This window comes from Dermochelys coriacea, chromosome 1, assembly GCF_009764565.3.
Source record: "Dermochelys coriacea isolate rDerCor1 chromosome 1, rDerCor1.pri.v4, whole genome shotgun sequence".
NCBI classification, from domain to species: domain Eukaryota; kingdom Metazoa; phylum Chordata; order Testudines; family Dermochelyidae; genus Dermochelys; species Dermochelys coriacea.
In genome coordinates, this window is record NC_050068.2 from 47,362,632 (window position 1) to 47,384,921 (window position 22,290).

At 40.2% G+C, this 22,290-nt stretch overlaps 1 protein-coding gene across 12 annotated transcripts in view; it reads left to right on the plus strand.

Annotated features, from left to right (window-relative positions):
• Positions 1-22,290, plus strand: part of B3GLCT (beta 3-glucosyltransferase) — a 146,358-nt gene that overhangs the window by 100,348 nt on the left and 23,720 nt on the right. For 10 of the 12 annotated variants that reach the window (XM_038389653.2, XM_038389683.2, XM_043504381.1 and 7 more), the window contains 4 exons: positions 827-963; positions 2,038-2,101; positions 9,019-9,150; positions 15,236-15,305. In XM_038389653.2, the coding sequence (XP_038245581.1) occupies positions 827-963; positions 2,038-2,101; positions 9,019-9,150; positions 15,236-15,305 (403 nt within the window). The remainder of the gene's footprint in view (positions 1-826; positions 964-2,037; positions 2,102-9,018; positions 9,151-15,235; positions 15,306-22,290) is intronic. The other 2 variants (XM_038389673.2, XM_043504377.1) reach the window with 1 other exon arrangement.

Here is a 22,290-nt window from a genome sequence, read left to right on the forward strand (position 1 = left end):
GAATAATATTTACAATTAAAAAGCTTTTGTTGAATCACTGCTTGACATGATCCAAATGTTCCTAGTATTACTTTTTGGCCCTGTGGCTGTGGATACTGACCCATTCCTTTCTTAGGTGTTGGTTTTATGTTTAAAATCCTCTTTAGGGTCCTAGTCCTGCAAATACTTAGATGAGAAATTAACTTTATGCATGTGAGTAGTCAGTCTTGCTATTTAAAATTAATGTCAAGGAAAGTACCAGCATTTAAGTTTATTAAATATCTCCCGACACAATAAATCGTGTCTTGAACTTCCCTTGTAATGTTCTGTGATAAGTAATTACTTATTCTCCTGCTTCATTCATGTAAAACTTAGAACAGACTCTGGTCATGTTCGGTCAGTTACTGTTTTGAGGGATTGGGTACTTAAAATGTATTTGCCTTAAAAAATCACTAGTGAAACATAACTGAAGATTGACGGACATGGATTCCAAATTTGATGTGGATTCAGCCCGTGAGGGTATGGTGCACCTCTACACTCAGAGTAGTATTAGACATATTCAGTCCTCAGTTGAAGGGGAAGCTGCTGCGATGCAGGACCAAAGGGAGCTGATGGTTTGGAAGTACTTTGCGTGTGGATCTTTAAAATATTTTCTCTCCCTGCCCTGTTTTCTCCTCCTCAGTTCTCACCATCAACAAACAAATGAAATTTTAGTCAGTCTCATTACAAACAACACACCCTCTCTCTTGGGTTCATTTTATTCAGTATGAATATTGTTTTTTATCTGTTTCCTTTATTAAAGCAATGCATAGATGAGCAAAATGATATATCCCACCTCTCTTTACAGGAATGGTTCTTAGGAAAAGCGTTGTATGATGAAGAATCTACAATAATACATCATTATGCCTTTGCTGAAAATCCTACAGTCTTTAAATTTCCAGATTTTGCTGCTGGCTGGGCTCTTAGCATTCCGCTTGTAAACAAGTAAGAATTTAATTTATAATCTTTTTTAAAATTGTTTTATTAATAGTTAATTAGTTAATGTTTGTAAAGTGCTTTGAAGATATAAAAAGCTATATAAACACTAAGCAATATTATTTTAAGGAGTTATGACTGAGCACAGATTAGTGTTTTACACACAATTTAAAATATTACTATTTCTTATAAAATGCCTTTCCTCCTCATCCCACATACCAAAACACGCAAAAGAAGCTTTGCAAACACAAATTATAATAATAAATAATTAAAATGTCATAAATACATATGTGCAGAAATATATTTTTGCATGTAATTTTGTCTCTTTGGTATACACTTTGATTTTACATACCATGTGAAGTTTAAAGTCTTATGCACCTTTATGCAGTAAAAGTATATATTCATAAATGGAAAATGTTTAAATATTACAAATGGGAGCACAAATAGGAAGAAAAAGTTTAGATTAGTGAGCAAGGGGCTGATCATTAAGCAGCTGCAAGCACAAAATTGTCTCCTTGAATGTTAAAAATGTGATGCTGGATTGCAGGTCCTCTTCTATTGAAGACTCTCTTCTTGGGCAGGCAAAATTGACACTGAGAGGCATATGCTAAAAACTAGTACTCGCAGCAGCAAGCTATGTTCAGATGTTTCCTTTCCATTCCATATTATTTTATATAAACATTTTCTGGTTCTAATAAATCCAGAAGTGAGTTTGTTTTTTGTTTGGTTTTTTTTGCAGTCAACAACCCCCAGCCCCCAAACGACTCCCCACCTCTCAAATTCCTGATGAATTAGCTTAATTTTTTTTAAATGTTGAAGGAGGGTTGTATAGTAAAATAACACTGCAAATGTTGTTTTCTAAAAGAATTAGTTCATTTGTACTGTATTTTGGAATTGTATCTGCTAAATTCCTGCAACTCATGTGTAAACAGCTCATTATCAAGAAACCGTTAAAAAATTGACATTTCATAGACACAAATAAAATCTCAAGTTTGTTTGTTTAAAAAATTGTTACTGTCTCCATTACATTACTCTTGTTCTTACATTATGAAGTAAGTAAATTTCATTATGTTTATTGTACAGGCTTGCAAACAAGCTGAAAAGTGAACCACTTAAGTCAGACTTTACAATAGATTTAAAACATGAGGTAAGCCATGTTCTATTCCTGTGAGACATGTAAGAAAATAACCTTGTATTTGTATCATGTGATAGTGTGTAAGAAGGCATCACTTTTTGGAAGTTTGCTATGGAAAAAAGGAAGAGGTCCCCAGCTCATCAAATAGAAAAGTTTGCATTTTGAATCTCCGCTTCTATACCCGTTAAGAATTGTCTCAGATATCAGATTGCCTCACTGACATTGAATTTCAACCTAGACTAAACTATTATGATGGTTGTTGGCAGCAGGAAGCATTTTAAGAGGCCTCCTTGTGGCTTGTGTGTGTGTATTATTCAGGCAGTACAGCCAATGCTAGTCAAACAGATTTGTGGAAATGTCGGGGGGAGGAATGGAAATCCATCACTCTTTTCTGAGATAGGAAGTTTATATTTGGATGGTCATCAAGAGTTATTACCACCATTTCTGGTTTATCCAGAAAGTCCCTCTATTTCTCTCTGATGCAGACCTTCCTGGGGCCATCCTCCTTTGCCACACCCAGACTAGGTTACTGTAACACACTCTAATTGACCCCAAGGCTGTAACAATTGAAATGGTAATCGCTCGCTTGCTTCTTCAAATCGAAGTAAAGAGGTGGTTACACCTGTCCTCCATAAATTACACTGGCTGCCAGTAAATCAAAGGATACAATCCAGTATCTTTAATATTGGTATTATAGAGTCTAAATTATGAAGATGTTAAATATTTGAGCTTAGTTTACGATCCTGCCCTCATGAATCCACTCATTCCTTAATCCCAGTGTATTTAGATTTCAGTGAAAACTGGAGAAGCTGGAGATACAAGGGAGATGTGACAGAAGAGTGATTACCATGTTCTTCTATTTTGCTTTATCATTGTTGAGGGGAAAAGGAATTGTATTATGCTCATGTACCTTCAGTAAGACAGAATCCAAGTGACATCATTTGCCTTAAGTGCTTTTATTTCACCTTTGTCTCTATTAGGTCTAGCTTCTGCCTATTCATTAGTCTTCTTCCTAATACTGTCTATATTCACTACTCTGCTGTGGCTTTCCAGATGGAACACAGTCTGTCTTACAAATATATGCTTTTTTTTGTCATAAAGCACACACATTGTGTTCGTTTATGGTTTTCTGCAAGAAGGCCTTTTAGAATGGCATTCCATAAAATATCTTTCATTTTCAATGTCAATCTTAGAACTCTGTTTTATCTTCCACATTCAGTGGATTCCCACGCTTTATTTAATGCACACTAGCCTATGCTGTACTGAATACAAAATTATTTATTTTCTTCTGGGTGTTTCTGTGGCGCTCTCACTGAGTGCTTCACAAACATTAAAGAGTTTGTTTTCACAACATTTCTGTGAGATTAGATGATATTGTCCCCATTAGAATTATTTTCCCAATTTTACATCTGGGGAACTGAGGCACATTGAGATTAACTTCCAAGTGCTCACTAATTTTTGGAGCCCAACTTGAGACACCTAGGTCCTTATTTTTTGTCTACTTAGCCTTTTTATAGCACTTCATTTGTTCAAAGCAAGCTTCCAGTCAACTTCAGTTGCAGTTGAGTGCTCACTAATTCTACAAATCTGAAGAACACACTTTCAGTGATCGGCAATGAATATGTTGGTTTAAGTGACTTGCTGGCACTTAAAACTTTAATCAAAAATGGATTCTAACATAAGCTGAAGAGTGGTTTAGTTTTCCTTAACCTTACTGTGACATATGATATATTTAGGCACACAGGCATTTTGATGAAATTGTCTAGAACTATGCCAAGTTGATTATATGTGCAATGGCTCTGTTTTTGAGAAGTCGCCATTTCCGTATGCATATTGGTAATAGAACAAGGTGCTTGGAGACACCAGAACAGCAGCCTCTTGCAAGCATTATTGCCAATGTTACTCAACTTATATTCGAATGACCTACCATATATTGGGTCTCACAAGTTTGTTTATGCAGGCAACATATTCCTCGGCACTCAATCACACTCCTTTGACATACTTGAGAGTGTTCTGAGTGCAGATATAGCGGGTATTGTCAATTATTGTTGTCTGTGGCATCTGATCCCAAGTGGAAGTAAGACTGTGTCAATTGTCTTCCACTTACATCATGCATAAGTGGGCAGAGACCTGAAAATAGTTCTCAATGGTCAGTGAATAAAACATGATTTACACCCAGTTTATGTAGGCATCATGTTGGATAGCACTCACATATTGTGACCATCTTAAAAGACAGTGACTAAGGTCAAAACACGCAACAACCTGCTCTGAAAACTACAGAATGACATGGGGGTCCAGTGCCCAAACATACACTTCTGCCTTGGCACTGTTATTCAGTGGCAGAGTACTGCACTCCAGTATGGGCTTGCTTGTCTCACACAAAGATAATTGACGTATAACTTAATTCCACCATGCATATTATTTCAGGCGCTCTTAAATCTACTCTTCTACCATGGTTACCAGTTCCCTGCAATATTGCTCTGCCCAGAGCATGCAGAGAGGAAAACATAGCAAAGCTTGTGACAAAATTGTGTAATATTAAATTAAAGACCTGTTTAATCCACCACATCATCATCTGCCCTCTTGGCTACCGATTTGGGTATGTTTACCAGATGAGGGATTTACGGTAGAGGAAGCATTACGAGCTTCATGGTCTGCAGAGAAAGTAATTATATTATCTTGTCTTGTACCCCACTCAGTGTCAGCCTGGGTTTGATTTACCATGAAGGCATGGAGCTTTCTGAAGCAGTTTCATACCAGACATGGAATTTGTGCTGCAGCGGAATTTTATTGGTGTTTGAGACAGTCCACTATGTCAATGTGGGCAGCCACAAACCATGACACACTGCTGAGGACTGCAGAATGACTCAACTTCCTGGAGGTCTTTGTGCCTTGAACATGATTGATGAGAATGCTGTGGCTTAGCTTGACCGGATTGCATATGCCAAATATAGTGACTTACCCAGCATCACTTAGGAGCTCTGTGGTAGAGGCACGGCTAGAATTCAGTCCTTCATAGTAGTATTTAACTTTCTTAACTAAAAGAGTATCCTTTCTCTTCCTGCAGTTCCCTGCCTCATTCACTATATACCTTCCAGCTTCTGCAACAAATGAGGCAGGGTCCTACAGACAACAGTCTCCTTCAGTACACAACCCTGATTCATTCTCAGAACACATCCTGGGGTGGAGGGATGAGCTGGAGATCCTGGGGTGTGGGGAAAATAGTATCTGAACATGTAATTAAAGACTATATCATGGCTGGCTAGATTGTCGGGCTCAACAGATAGTGATCAGCGTTTCAATATATAGTTGACAGCCGGTATCAAGCGGAGTGCCCCAGGGGTCGGTCCTGGGGCCGGTTTTGTTCAACATCTTTATTAAGGATCTGGATGATGGGATGGATTGCACCCTCAGCAAATTCGCAAATGACACTAAGCCTGGGGGAGAAGTAGATATGCTGGAGGGTAGGGATAAGGTCTAGAGGGACCTAGACAAATTGGAGGATTGGGCCAAAAGAAATCTGATGAGGTTCAACAAGGACAAGTGCAGAGTCCTGCACTTAAGACAGAAGAATCCCAGGCACTGCTACAGGCTGGGGACCGACTGGCTAAGCAGCAGTTCTGCAGAAAAGGACCTGGAGATTACAGTGGATAAGAAGCTGAATATGAGTCAGCAGAGTGCCCTCGTTGCCAAGAAGGCTAATGGCATATTGGGCTGCATTAGTAGGAGCATTGCCAGCAGATCGAGGGAAGTGATTATTCCCCTCTATTCTGCACTGGTGGGCCACATCTGGAGTATTACCTCCATTTTGGGGCCCCCACTACAGAAAGGATGTAGACAAATTGGAGAGAGTCCAGCAGAGGGCAACAAAAATGATCAGGGGGCTGGGCACTTGACTTATGAGGAGAGGCTGAGGGAACGGGGCTTGTTTAGTCTGGAGAAGAGAAGAGTGAAGGGGGATTTGATAGCAGCCTTCAACTACATGAAGGAGGATGGAGCTTGGCTGTTCTCAGTGGTGGCAGATAACAGAACAAGGAGTAATGGTCTCAAGTTGCAGTGTGGGAGGTCTAGGTTGGATATTAGGAAATGCTATTTCACTAGGAGGGTGGTGAAGCACTGGAATGGGTTACCTAGGGAGGTGGTGGACTCTTCATCCTTAGAGGATTTTAAGGCTTGGTTTGACAAAGCCCTGGCTGGGATGATTTAGTTGGTGTTGGTCCTGCTTTGAGCAGGAGGTTGGACACTAGATGACCTCCTGAGGTCTCTTCCAATTCTAATCATCTATGATTCTATGATCATAATGCATAAGTTCAAAGGAGACAAATCAAGATTACATAGTCGAACTTAATCCTGGCTTTTCCTATTTTTGAGTGTTTGACTTGGCAACCTAAGGTAGATTTTTAATATAATTTTCGAAGTGTTTTTTTTTTTAAACCAACTGAGACAGAAATTCCATCATGTGGAACCATATTGCTCCCCAGTTTGGGTCATCATTTGGTTTAGGACTTTAGGTTCATCTCTACCACTAAAGCTGAAAGAGTAACTGATAGCAGCAGGAAACTGTTATCCTCTGTGTGTATCAGTCACTAGAGGAGGGCACCTTGCCAGCAGGTTTCATAGCTAACTGCTGAAAGAGGAATGGCGAGACTAAGGACTTCTAGTTCTGTAGGAGTTTTCTCTCGTGGTTGTAGACACTTCTGCTCCTGTGCCCCTACCTGTCTTTGTCTCCCTCTATTACTATATATGCCTGCAACTTCTGGCTTCCGCTCCTGTCCACCACCCCTGGCTCCTGATGCTAACCTCCACCTCTTTTTCTATCCAAATCTTCCCACCCAATCCTGAATCCTGCTCACATCTGTCCCTGCTCCTGTCAAAGTCCTCCTGCCCCACCCTAGATTCTGCTCACCTCCATCCCTGGCCCAAATCCTCTTTCCTGACCCTGGATCCTGCTCACCTCTGCCCCTGCTCATATCCAAATCCCCCCATCCCAGCTTCTGCTCCTGTTCACCCCCCACCCTATCCCATCTCCTATTGCCTTCTCCTTCTGCACCTATCCACGCCCCACCAATATCAGTTCCTGACCCTTCCTCCCCTCTATTGCTTCCTAGCTTCTGGCTCCTGCAACCCCCCCCAGATGTCAGGAGGAGTATTTGCAGGGAAAATTCTGCTATCCTCCTGCATTCCCAAGATAGAGCATTATTCGGTGCAGACAATATATTAGGAGAATTTAGCGATTAAAAGTCTCAACTGAGTATATGCAAACTGAGGGTCGTTGGTTGTTTTTGTTTTGTTTGTTTTTTAAGGTTTTATAACTTGGCCAAATTTGTGAGATTTTTCATGGGGATGGCCAAAGATATCAGAGCAACCCTCCTGCCAAAATCAAGTCTCTGCTTCAAAACATGGAGGTGCTGGAGCTTCTCAGTGAAGTAGTTCAGAGTTTTAAGGCCAGAAGGGATCACCAGATCATCTAGTCTGATCTCCTGTGTATTTCAGGATACCAATGTCACCCTCACAACTGACAACAACTGAAACTAGACCAAAGTATTACAGCCTACAGGAGATTATGTGCCACTGGCAGAGAATAAGAGGGACTGAGGTGCACAGTACCTGAGGCCCCCATAATGGCAGGGAAATGAGTAAGTGAGATATACCCAGATAATCCTGACAAGTGACATGTACTCACATGCTGCAGAGAAAGGTGAAAACCCTACAAGGTCACTGTTAATCTGACCTCGGGGGAAATTCCTTCCTGACACCACGTATTGCAATCAGTTATACTGTGAGCAAGTGAGCAAAGAAAGAATTTGAAAGAATTTTTTTAATTATAGCAGAACATATTTCCCCCTCCTTTTGTTCTTTGAAACATCTGAACCATTTTAGCTGAAACTTTCAAAAAAGAGGGAGGAAAGGAATCAGCCTGATGCAGACATCCAGCATAGAAAATTTCATGTCATACAGTTAGTTGAAGTTAATAAAAAGAAAAGGAGTACTTGTGGCACCTTAGAGACTAACAAATTTATTAGAGCATAGTGAGCTGTAGCTCACGAAAGCTTATGCTCTAATAAATTTGTTAGTCTCTAAGGTGCCACAAGTACTCCTTTTCTTTTTGCGAATACAGACTAACACGGCTGCTACTCTGAAACTTGAAGTTAATAGCAACTGAAAACAGGGACTTAAAATGGGAAATGTCAAGTAACCTTAACTAGAGGTGGTGCTAACAGCTCCACATATAATAATTTACAACATGGAGTATAATTAATTCAAGATACGCTGAGACAAGATGAACCTTTGTCTTTACTTCAGACTTTGTCTTTGTATTACTTTTTCTTCCTTTAAAGACGTTTGTTAGCATTCTGGTAATCTTTCAGTTTACAATAGACAAAAGGATCTTTCCATGGTAGTTTCATGTTCATTTTGAAGTATTTTAAATTATCATCAGAGAACAGGTCCATTTTAAAATCTATTTATTGTTGACATTAAAACAAACAGAATTAAGCATTCCATATCACCAAAATTAATTACGAAGAACACCACAAAAAATAAACTTTATCTTATATTTAAGAGTAGGTGCAGATAAATTTATTCAGTCCCCTTCCTTCGTCCTGTAACCCGGCTTTTTTTGTTATATATTTACATTTACAATTTTTTGGCAATTTGGAGTGCCTGGAGCTAATTATTTTTAAAACTTTCAAGTTATGGCAGAGAGGTTTTTTTAAGTAAAAATTGTGGTTTGATTTTAAAATCAAAATGCAAAGTAAATAAACTAGTTAATCAATTCATATACACAGTCTTTACAGAATCCTCTTTATTTCCCTGTTTCTTCTGAAATGTTTTATTAATTTGCTTTATAACAATGATTTCTGGGTATATTACGAAAATTATTGTTTAATTCCATTACTCATTACTACTTATGTTGTATATTTTGATAGATTGCATTATATATTTGGCAGAAAGGCAATGGACCACATCTTACTCCAGTGCCTGAGTTTTGTACGGATGACTTGAACTCATATAAGGCTGTTCACTGTGCCACAATGTTCAGTAACTTCCTACCAGTTTGTGTAAGTATCATATTTTAAATTATACTTACAAGCTAGAGAGAGCATTGTTATTACAAAGGCTGAAACTTGACTTACAGAAAATCTCAGGGACCTGGAGAAAATATTTTTACCAAATTAAGGGGAAAAAATATCACATTTGGAGTACCATTCTCCTACTGTTTCTTACATGCTCAACCCTCTTACATATTGTATTTCTTATAGACATGATTGATCTATCTAAGGTACTTATGTTCCCCCATTACCAGAGTATCTGAGCACCTCACAGTCTTTAATGTATTTTGCCTCACAACATCCCTGTGAGCAGGAGAAGTGCTATTTTATCCATTTTATGAATGGAAAAGTGACTTGCCCAACATCACACAGGAAGTCTGTTAGACCCTGGTCTTCCAGATCCCATACTAGTGCTCTAACCACTGGATTTTTCTTCCTGTCTGTTAAATAGATAGTTCCATATCAAGTACCCTTCAATAGGAATTGAAAACACAATACCTAGTAAGATTATTACCTATCCTCATTTTTATTTATAGAAGCTATTTGATTAAAGTATTGCATGCACTATTTAATTCTTTGTCCTAGTGACCTTTTCTCTTTAAATGTAAAGTGATGGCAATGCTGTTAGTAATTCTACTCCTTTTGCCTAGTCCCTTTAACTATGTTGAATAGTTTATTATAAGTTATTGGTGTTCTGCCATGGTAAGTGATACGTTTTCAGTTTCCTTTTTAGAATGCTTAGAACTATCATTGTGGGTCAGTGGCTAGAGCAGTGGACCATGGCTAAGGAGTCCTGGGTTGTATTCTCAGCTCTGCTACTGGCCTGCAGAGTGGCCTTGGGCAAGTCACTTCACTTGCTGTGCCACTGTTTCTTTATCTGTAAATGGGAATAATGATACTTACCTCCTTTGTAAAGCACTTTGAGATCTACGGATGAAGATCAGTATATAAGAATTAGGTAGTGGGGGTATTAATTTGAATCCAGTGCACTAAGGTAGGATTACAAATCCTTGTGTTCCCCACAAGAAATGTGAGCTAAACAGATAATAGCAAACCTAGAAAAAAATTAAATAAAATCTTGGAACTAAGAAGACACACACATGAACTTCCCTGATCTATCCCTTCCCCCATTCTTAATTTGTTAGTCATATGGTTAGACTGTAAACTTTTTGTCACACATTTAGCATCTATAGCAAATGATGATAGAGCTAGGAGAAATTTCTATGAGAGAAAACCAAGTGTGACACTCTGTGCCCCATATTCACCATGGTGATATAATTATGATAAGTTTTGTACAAAGTATGCCTTGTAAGGTATCATTTTAAAAGTTTTAATCTGAACATTAAGTTGTATGTGCTATCATTGTATATGAAGTTATGAAATTTTCCTATGTATGTGCCACTGAAACATGTTGTGAGGTTGGGAACACCCACAAGCAGCCTTTCACGAACAACAAAACAATAAGGCCAAACAACATTGATGGCCCATCGAGGAGAATACACTCACAAGGATAACCCCAGGAACTGTGCGCAATGGAAACCTGTCAGAGATAGCACATAGCCAAGGGAGACTGTTTGTCACAGCAAAAGATCTTTCCAGCAAGCTGAAAGAAGATACAAAAGGGAGAAGTGACCTCATTTGACCTCACTCCCTTTACAACACAACACCTGGAAACACCTTAGGAACAAAGACTGACCTGGGGAAGAGGGGTCAGGCAGGACAGAAGAATTCCAGCCTGTGTATGCAAAAGCTATAACTTGCTTGTGCTAGCTAACAGGATGAGACACCTCTTGATTCAAATCCTATCTAATTTCATAGAATCATAGAATCATAGAATATCAGGGTTGGAAGGGACCCCAGAAGGTCATCTAGTCCAACCCCCTGCTCAAAGCAGGACCAAGTCCCAGTTAAATCATCCTAGCCAGGGCTTTGTCAAGCCTGACCTTAAAAACCTCTAAGGAAGGAGATTCTACCACCTCCCTAGGTAACGCATTCCAGTGTTTCACCACCCTCTTAGTGAAAAAGTTTTTCCTAATATCCAATCTAAACCTCCCCCATTGCAACTTGAGACCATTACTCCTCGTTCTGTCATCTGCTACCATTGAGAACAGTCTAGAGCCATCCTCTTTGAAACCCCCTTTCAGGTAGTTGAAAGCAGCTATCAAATCCCCCCTCATTCTTCTCTTCTGCAGACTAAACAATCCCAGCTCCCTCAGCCTCTCCTCATAAGTCATGTGCTCTAGACCCCTAATCATTTTTGTTGCCCTTCGCTGTACTCTTTCCAATTTATCCACATCCTTCTTGTAGTGTGGGGCCCAAAACTGGACACAGTACTCCAGATGAGGCCTCACCAGTGTCGAATAGAGGGGAACGATCACGTCCCTCGATCTGCTCGCTATGCCCCTACTTATACATCCCAAAATGCCATTGGCCTTCTTGGCAACAAGGGCACACTGCTGACTCATATCCAGCTTCTCGTCCACTGTCACCCCTAGGTCCTTTTCCGCAGAACTGCTGCCGAGCCATTCGGTCCCTAGTCTGTAGCGGTGCATTGGATTCTTCCATCCTAAGTGCAGGACCCTGCACTTATCCTTATTGAACCTCATTAGATTTCTTTTGGCCCAATCCTCCAATTTGTCTAGGTCCTTCTGTATCCTATCCCTCCCCTCCAGCGTATCTACCACTCCTCCCAGTTTAGTATCATCCGCAAATTTGCTGAGAGTGCAATCCACACCATCCTCCAGATCATTTATGAAGATATTGAACAAAACGGGCCCCAGGACCGACCCCTGGGGCACTCCACTTGACACCGGCTGCCAACTAGACATGGAGCCATTGATCACTACCCGTTGAGCCCGACAATCTAGCCAGCTTTCTACCCACCTTATAGTGCATTCATCCGGCCCATACTTCCTTAACTTGCTGACAAGAATGCTGTGGGAGACCGTGTCAAAAGCTTTGCTAAAGTCAAGAAACAATACATCCACTGCTTTCCCTTCATCCACAGAACCAGTAATCTCATCATAAAAGGCGATTAGATTAGTCAGGCATGACCTTCCCTTGGTGAATCCATGCTGACTGTTCCTGATCACTTTCCTCTCCTCTAAGTGCTTCAGGATTGATTGTTTGAGGACCTGCTCCATGATTTTTCCAGGGACTGAGGTGAGGCTGACTGGCCTGTAGTTCCCAGGATCCTCCTTCTTCCCTTTTTTAAAGATGGGCACTACATTAGCCTTTTTCCAGTCATCCGGGACTTCCCCCGTTCGCCACGAGTTTTCAAAGATAATGGCCAAGGGCTCTGCAATCACAGCCGCCAATTCCTTCAGCACTCTCGGATGCAATTCGTCCGGCCCCATGGACTTGTGCACGTCCAGCTTTTCTAAATAGTCCCTAACCACCTCTATCTCTACAGAGGGCTGGCCATCTCTTCCCCATTTTGTGATGCCCAGCACAGCAGTCTGGGAGCTGACCTTGTTAGTGAAAACAGAGGCAAAAAAAGCATTGAGTACATTAGCTTTTTCCACATCCTCTGTCACTAGCTTGCCTCCCTCATTCAGTAAGGGGCCCACACTTTCCTTGGCTTTCTTCTTGTTGCCAACATACCTGAAGAAACCCTTCTTGTTACTCTTGACATCTCTTGCTAGCTGCAGCTCCAGGTGCGATTTGGCCCTCCTGATATCTTTCCTACATGCCCGAGCAATATTTTTATACTCTTCCCTGGTCATATGTCCAACCTTCCACTTCTTGTAAGCTTCTTTTTTATGTTTAAGATCCGCTAGGATTTCACCATTAAGCCAAGCTGGTCGCCTGCCATATTTACTATTCTTTCGACTCATCGGGATGGTTTGTCCCTGTAACCTCAACAGGGATTCCTTGAAATACAGCCAGCTCTCCTGGACTCCCTTCCCTTTCATGTTAGTCCCCCAGGGGGACTATTATAAGGCCTAGAGTGCATTTCTGTTTATTTCTTAGGTAATCTGCTTTGATCTGTACACTCACTAATAATCACTTAAAATCTATCTTTCTGCAGTTAATAAATTTGTTTTATATTTTTTATCTAAAACAGTATGTTTTGCTAGAAGTGTTTGGGAATATGCTCAGGAACAAAAACAGGAATTGTCCTCTCCACATTGGGGCAGAGGCGGACTGGGAAATAAACATACAGGTCAGGCTTTTGACCAGGACAAGACAGTACACCTTTGGGGTCCTAAGCTGTGGAGGTGGGGGAGAAGCCTCCATGTGACTGCAGCTGGGTGTGACCCTGCCTGTGTAAAGGTTTGTGTAAGTGCAGGACAGGAGTGGTCTGCAGCTTGTCACAGCCTTCACAGTGAGAGGGGGCCCAGATTGTCAGAGGTATGTCAGAGGGCTCAGTGATACCCCAGTTCCGGTTTGCACCCCGGTCACACCATTTTGAGTGCTTGAGTGCTTGAGGGTAGCAGTGCTTTGCATCTCGGCAATAATCTCTGTGGCAGTTCAGAGGTGATTAACTGTGGTCCTTGAGGATTGTCTACTCTGGGAAGATAGCACAGAGCTTGCATCCCATGGTAAGGGCGGACCTAATGAGGCATTAAACCATCTTTGTGACCTCCAGAGTCCTAAGGCTGGTCTATGTAATGGCAGCTTCCTATAGCTGTCCTATAAGCTGCTGCCCCTTATGCCCCTGCCCCCAGCCCAGCATGCTCTCTGTGCCCATACTTCTGAGGTGGTCCTTGGAAGGCAGCTTTATGTCTATCTTCCACAGTTCATGTGTTGAAAGAATCCTTCCCCAAGCAGATCCAGTGTTTTTAGGGATCCTTTACATTGCTCTGCCCCCTCCTACCTGTATAAAGGGGCTGGAGCTGGGTGATGTTCTCACCCTGTCTGTTTGAGCAGGACAGTAGGAGTCTGGAGACCAGTCCTTCTTTACTCAGCACCTTTATTGACTCACTGTGTGACTTTGGGCAAGTCCTTTAACCTCTCTGTCCCTTAGTTTCACTATCTGGAAAATAGGGTCAATAATAATCAATTTTCTGTATGAAGCACTTGGATTCTCTCAGTACAAAGGTGCTGTATAATTACAAAGTAGTATTAGTAAGGCATTTTTTAATTAAAATACTCAGTGAAAAAGAAAATGATCATACTACCATATTGTTTAATGTCTAGTGAGATAAAATCCTGACATCTACCTCAGAACTCATTACTTTCAGATAGCTTTTCACCACAAATCTCCATTTCAGTGATTTCTTCTCTTACTCTGGCATGTGATCCTTTAAAAACAAATACAAATAGTGAAAAATCCCAAAGCACCTAAAACAAAATATCATAACAGAGAAAAATGTATGAAAACATTTTTATTGCTTTTCTTGTACTGTCCTTTGTCAGTGTTTGTCTAATTTAGATTTTAAATTATTGGAAACAGGTGTGCTTTAAAGTGCTTTGTACTTCAATAACTATAAAAATGTGTTAATTATTGTCTGTATGTCAATGAATGCAGCATAACTTTATGAATATTGCTTACACCAAAACAGTTTTTTCTGATATGTAATCTTTTTTAAATTTCTGCTTCCCAACATTGGGGGAGGGGTAGTTCAGTGGTTTGAGCATTGGCCTGCTAAACCTTGGGTTGTGAGTTCAACCTTCAGGGGGCCATTTAGGGATCGGGGCAAAAATTGGGGATTGGTCCTGCTTTGAGCAGGGGGTTGGACTAGATGACCTCCTGAGGTCCCTTCCTACCCTGAGATTCTATGATTCTGCAGTTTCTGCGTCCTACATTACAACAATTATTTTGTTACAAAGATGACCAAACGTGATATTTTATCAGGGTTAGTACACGAATTCCTCCTATTCATTTTCTTAATGATTTGTGTTTCTGACTCCAACTATAATACTACAACATTTGAAAACAATCATTGGACAATGTTATTTCAATCATTTGAAAGTACTGATGCCATATTTTGACAGGTAGAAAATGTATTTTGAACTGTACTACTTAGCACTGTACACTATGCAATGCAAAGGTATTTTCTGTTTTATTTCCAAAACATACATGTGTATACAATGTAAAGTTAAAAGCAGTGCCTGCAATTACATCATTCATTTTTCCATTTCCTTGTAGGGAGACCCAGTGAAGAAAGAGGATATCTTTGTTGCTGTAAAAACATGCCAAAAATTTCACAGAGACAGAAGTAAGTTCTTAATTTTTCAAGACTGAAGCTATATGTCGCATGGATTAATGAAATTGCCTTAATAGTTAATCAACAAGCTAACATACTAGAATAATTGTTTGTTGTATATAGTTCTTATAACTAACTATAACTTCAACTTTTAACTTTAACTGTTTGTGAAATCTCCAAGAAAATATAAAAGCCGAATAGTTCGTTTTCAGAATTTAACAAGATCCCCAAATTGACCCACCTTAATCCATTTATAATCCGCTTAACTATTTCATGATTTAAAATGCCAAGTTTAAAAATATTCCTTCAATCCCAAGTGGCCCAAACAAATGCACTGCACTCTTATTTCTCCCTGAATGTCAGGAAGCCTTCACATTGTTGATATTCAGGGAACATTTAGAATGCTGTCATTATAAATTATTGTGGCTATGTGGAAACTTAGCTATTTGATGAGGAAAGAATTACATAGTGTTGCATTCTTATCCAAACTGTTTCTACTTCATGTTACTTTATTTAGGTTAACATTATCATCATTCTATGAAAAATAATAATTACTTGAAAAAAATTACCTAACATGAATTATCTTGCATTCTTAGCCAAACGACCGTCTTCCTTTCATATTAATGGCTTCAGATTAAGTAAAAATATATTTTATTTGTATACCAGGGTGTCTTTTATAAAAAACTTAATTCAAATAAACCAACAATTCCAAATAAACTCTATGTAATAATTTGGAAACAGCAATCTTGGTTAGCTATCTTGCTGCCCCCCCCCATCTCCCGATCACAGGGGTTTGTCAAGCTCATTGCTAGGTGATCTATTTAGGTTCCAGACAAATAGCTGATACAGGGAGAATCAAATCACTCTCAGGTTGAAGCTAATTAAGGTAGCCTGCCTAAATTAGTAGTTGCTAGGTAATAGCCAGTATTTTCTACCTCAACATAGGGTTACATGAGACAGTCCAGTACAATTCAGGATGACACAGCTCTTTAATTTAATATTTGAATTACAAATTTAGATGTAAATAATATGATTTGTCAGGATTAAACATACAACTCATAACCCATGAAATATGTGTGTGTGAGATCTTTTAGATGACAGTGTTGTTTAACCTAGGGTTGCCTCAGGTATTTGAGCAACTGCTTTGGAGGGGTTGTTTTTAAATAGTTCTATGGGTTCTGTCCACACACTTCTGTACTCTTACATGCGCGACCAGCCATCTGCTGGAGTTAAAAACAAGTGCAAGAATTCTATGGTAGAGACATCCTTCTGGTAATAAAAAATATGGGAAAAGAAAACAAAACCAAAAAGACAGATACTTATGCAGGATGGTTGCCACAATTCTTGTGGTTTCATTCAGCCTCAAGAATCTGGTACATGGTTGAAAAGATTAGCTATTGGTCCCACTGGCTTCTGTGATTAATGTTGACACACTTGCCGGCTGCCTAGAGGTTACTTGCTTGAAGATGCTGAATCTTAAATGTTGCATGTTGCTGGACTCCTACCCATTGGTGGGCTTGCTGGGACAATGGAGGAAGCATAGGCCTCTTGGTCAGGCATTGCATAGCCAGAGGCTAGCAGCCATGACAACAGCCATTGAAGGCAAACAAGCCAGAAGCCAGTAGCAGGTCATCTTCCTAATGTTCAGTTTTTGAAGCTGGTGATCTGGCTGGTCCTGACACCCCCTCCCCCCCCACACACTTTGGAACTCTTCTCAGGAGCTTCTCTCCTGTTCTGAGGCCATGGGCATTACCTAGTAGGGGTGGGTTAGGTCACCTTTATGCAAACAAAGTGCCTCCCCATTCTAGTAATTTCAAGTTCAGGAAAGTCTACAGATACAGACTAACATGGCTGGTACTCTGAAACAGAGATCCAAAGTATACTCAGTGACTTGGTCAGCAAGTTTAGGTGTATTTTGAGACATTTGAGGTCAGTGTCAGTCTACAGTCATTATTCGACTGTCCTAAAAAGCCCTGATACAAAAGCAATTTTAAAAAAGGAAAGCTAGCAAAAAGTTGGAAGTAAAATCATAGGAATAGACCAATCGTATATTTACTCAGCCATGACGGGGATGGGTTCTGTTTACAGACATTCTTATAACTTAAGCTTTATATTTTGGTTCTCAGTCCCTCAACTTTTGAATAGTATCTTGATGACACACACAATCTGTGTGAAAGGTTGGACTTCAACTCAGTCAGAGTAAAAAAAAAAAAAAAAGTCTTTTGCTCCTAAAATCACAATTTTGGGGTTCAGGTTTTTTATTGCAAGTCTGTGTGCCTTACACCTTATGTGTTGCGTAAAGTTTATTGATGTTGCTAATTTGTTGTTCTGTCAGAAAGCATTATGTGACTAAAGTAATTGTTGCTGTTGGCATGTATTCTAAAGGAAAACAGAGTATATTTATTAAAAAGAAGAGTTTAGATTTTAGAAACTAGATTTTCCCCCAGTTAATCTTTCTCTTTTTTTCTTACTGTATGATGTTGACCTCCCAGGAATTAAGATGGCGGCACAAAAGTTATGCATGGTGAATTATTCTTTGAGAAGACCATAATGGGGGGGTGAATAAGAGGGAACTGTGAAGTACAATTCATATTATATGAAGGAAGGACAGAAGTGGTGAAGGGAGCACCCATTATTAAATATTTACCATTTGAGCACAAATTATTTTGATAGTTTAGGGTGATATGGCTGGGTTTCTAGCTCCACAGTCTGTTCTTGGGACTCTAACCCCTGCTCCACCATAGTCTTCTCTGGTGCCACCCCCACTGTCTTCCAGTCTGATCACAAGACCATGCATGTTCAGAAGTATGTTGTGGAGGACAGTGACTTCTCTTCTCAGAGTGGTGGTTAGGGCCCAGTCAAACTCGTTGTAGAAGGGGCTTGTAGAGGGGCAGTTGTTAGACTTGCCATGGCCATTCTTAGTCTTGTGGTAGAGGGTTTTCAGTACTTGATACACTCCCTGCATTGTACGCCAGTCTGGTGCATGCCAGCTCCGCCAGCTGCTTTGAGGTTGTGTCTGTACTCACAGCAGAAGTTAACGAGAACCTCTGGTTTGCTCCTCTGGCAGGCTAGCAGCACACTGGGTGGGTAAGTGTTTTGCTGTTTGGCAGAGCTGGGTTGAGATGCATAGAAACTGGACCAGGCTGCATTAAACACTGAGCAAGGGTATATAAATGGCAGATAGCTTCTCGTGGATGGGGGTGAATAGGAAATGATTAAGTAAAGGGACCTGAAGATACAAGTACATGAAATTGTAGGAATGGCATTGGTGGTCTATTGAAACAGAAGCCCTGGTACCTGGAGGTGCTGTTGCTACCTCCACACGCCAAAGTGAGTGGGTAGTGGTGTGGCTCACAGCTCAATGTTGGCTTTGCAACATATTTCCTAGTTGAAGATGCCAGCAGAGGTTCAACACATGCCTAGACATGTATTTAACGGTTTTGAGTAGGGATGGTAGAGGGGGCTGGGAAACATGTGGCAAGCCTTCAGTGCTTTATTGTAGACATAACTCTTAGCAATAGGGAAACCAGGGCACAGAAGGATTAAGTGCCTGGCCCAGTATTGCACAGAAATAATTGGCAAAGTTGGGAGTAAAACCCATATCTCCTGACTTCCAAGTCCAATGCTTTAACCAGTGGATGACAGTGTTCCCTCTCTTCTACCAGTCTACCGACTCATTCTATTCTAGTCCTGGATACTCTTGTGAGACGTTTCAGAGTAGCAGCCGTGTTAGTCTGTATTCGCAAAAAGAAAAGGAGTACCCGTGGCACCTTAGAGACTAACAAATTTATTAGAGCATAAGCTTTCGTGAGCTACAGCTCACTTCATCGGATGCATTTGGTGGAAAAAGCCTTCAAATGCATCCGATGAAGTGAGCTGTAGCTCACGAAAGCTTATGCTCTAATAAATTTGTTAGTCTCTAAGGTGCCACGGGTACTCCTTTTCTTCTTGTGAGAAGAGATTCCTAAACATTCTGAATAGTATAAGTATTTTCTTATGTGGACAAGGATCCTATGAGCATCTAGGGTGAAACCATTACACTTGTTTTATTTACCGATTTTAACAATAGTGTATTTATTACTGGAAAATAAAATAAATTAAGCAATGACTAGCAATTGTACCAAATTTTTGTGGTAGTTTTGGTGGTGATTACAAATGGTGGCTAAGGATAAAATCAAATGTTGTCACTTGAAATCTCAGCTCTGATTTGGTCTCTGTGCAAGAAGACACTGTTCTACTTAGCCATGCCCTGCTCTTACTTATGTATCAAGGCTTTATGCCCTGTTTTTTCAGAATAAAATCTATTTTATTTAGTTCATTTTTTTAAGACTTCATTGTTCTACTTAATCAAGATACACTTCTGGTCTCGTAGAGATTGGTTATCTATAACGTATACCTTTTGGCAAAAGGAAATTGACTATCATATAATTGGATTTGACTGAAGAACTGCATCCATGTTCACTTTCTCACCTCACTGATGATTAAAAAAAATGCTACTATATTAGAGCTAAAAAAGGAACCGAAGGCTTTAAAGGCCGGGAGACATGAATGCACAGTATAAACATCCTTCAAAGAACATATGTTGAAGACAGAGGAAAATTCTTGAACTTTCCTCACAGCTTCCACTGTTACACAGTGAATGATAATCTCACCCAAGAATGTGAAAGATTAATGGATTCCAGCTTCAGAAAGCTCCTTTCTTCCAGTAAGTCATTTTTTTATTACACGCCAAAAGTTACATTAATGCAACATTAAGACTGAGAATTTAATTACATGTAAGTGAGGGCATTTAAAATTAAGAATTTACCACAACTTTAACTTTCCCTCTTGTATGTATGCATTTTATGATCACATTAAAAGAATAAAATGTGCCTCCAAGGTTTTAGAAAGAGGCACAATTCAAATATAAACCAGGAGCACAGAGCTGAGTTAGAATCATAGAATATTAAGGTTGGAAGAGACCTCAGGAGGTCATCTCTTCCAATCCCCTATTCAAAGCAGGACCAACATCAACTAACTCATCTCAGCCAAGGCTTTGTCAAGCCGGGCCTTAAAAATCTCTAAGGATGGAGATTCCACCACCTCCCTAGGTAACCCATTCCAGTGCTTCACCACCCTCCTAGTGATAATAATGTTTCCTAATATCCAACCTAGACCTCCCTCACTGCAACTTGAGACCATTGCTCCTTGTTCTGTCATCTGCCACCACTGAGAACAGCCGAACTCCATCCTCTTTGGAACCCCCCTTCATGTAGTTGAAGGCTGCTATCAAATCCCCCTTCACTCTTCTCTTCTCCAGACTAAACAAGCCCCGTTCCCTCAGCCTCTCCTCATAAGTCATGTGCCCCAGCCCCCTAATAATTTTTGTTGCCCTCTGCTGGACATTCTCTAATTTGTCCACATCCATCCTGTAGTGGGGGGACAAAAACTGGATGCAGTACTCCAGGTGCAGCCTCACCAGTGCCAAATAGAAGGGAATAATCACTTCCCTCGATCTGCTAGCAATGCTCCTACTAATACAGCCCAATATGCCATTAACCTTCTTGGCAACAAGGGCACACTGCTGACTCACATGCAGCTTCTTATCCACTATAATCCCCAGGTCCTTTTCTGCAGAACTGCTGCTTAGCCAGTCAGTCCCCAGCCTGTAGCGGTGCATGGGATTCTTCTTTCCTAAGTACAGAACTCTGCACTTGTCCTTGTTGAACCTCATCAGATTTCTTTTGGCCCAATCCTCCAATTTGTCTAGGTCACTCTGGACCCTAATCCCTACCCTCCATCATATCTACCTCTCCCCCCAGTTTAGTGTCATCTGCAAACTTGCTGACGGTGCAATTAATCCCATCATCCAGATCGTTAATAAAGATGTTGAACAAAACCAGCCCCAGGACCGACCTCTGGGGCACTCTGCTTGATACTGGCTGCCAACTAGACATCGAGCTGTTAATCACTAAATTTGCTTAAGAACTTTTGGTAAAAATTTGCATTTATAGTTAGAATAAAGTACATTTTCTTTGTATTCATTGCCATATAATGCAACATTATGCAATGTGGAGTGATCAAGTAGTGAAAGTCACTTTGAAATATGTTATGTACAAGGAGACAGACTTAAGGTGATGGGAACTTCCTGTGTTCAGTGCAATTCAAATCTCAACCTTAATATTGTATTGACATAATTTTTTGCATATATTTACTTTTGGGGTTTTGCAGCAATATGCAAAAAAATAAAAATACTTAAAGTGCACCGAAATATTTTTAAAAACAGTATCTTCTAGAGCAGAATGTTACTGCAGTGGAATCATATCTTCTACAGATCTTAAAGTTTTTGTTAATTTTTGTACACCAATTCTCACCATTTTTAAACAGCAGTTATCTTTTTGTTCACTTTAATTCTTACGGATTATTATTCAGACAAGAATAAACGACTCTTGTAACTACTTATGTGAATAGAGTATAGTAGAGGAAAGCAAACATCAAATCAAGTACGATTGTTCTTTATGAAGAATCCACTGAGCTGGCTAGAGTTTGTAATGTTTCTATGCCATACAGTACACATTTTCTGGTCAGCCATGAACCCTCCAGTTTCCCAATTAATGTTCTTTCAACAATTATTAATAGTTTTCTTGCACTGTTGGGGTGCACTGGCAGAAATGTAGGGTGCAGAAAGGGACTTTGGGTGTAGTGGCGCTGCAGGGGCTTGGGGTGCATTGGCAGAGCTGGAGGCACATGGGGGGTTGAGGTGCACTGACAGAGATGGGGTATGTCGTACCTCTTGCCTTCCCTCACTGAAACCCCAAATCCCTCTCCTCCTATTTTCCCCATTCCCCCACCTTCTAATACCCCATCCCTTCCAGGAAACATTCACATGTCTATTTTTTCCCCAAAAAATTACTTGTATTACATTCCCCCCAAAATAAAATTGCCACCCATTACCTCACAAATTGTAGAAACCTTGCATCATTCAGTTCAAAATTCTTTTGTCATAGGTTAGAATAGA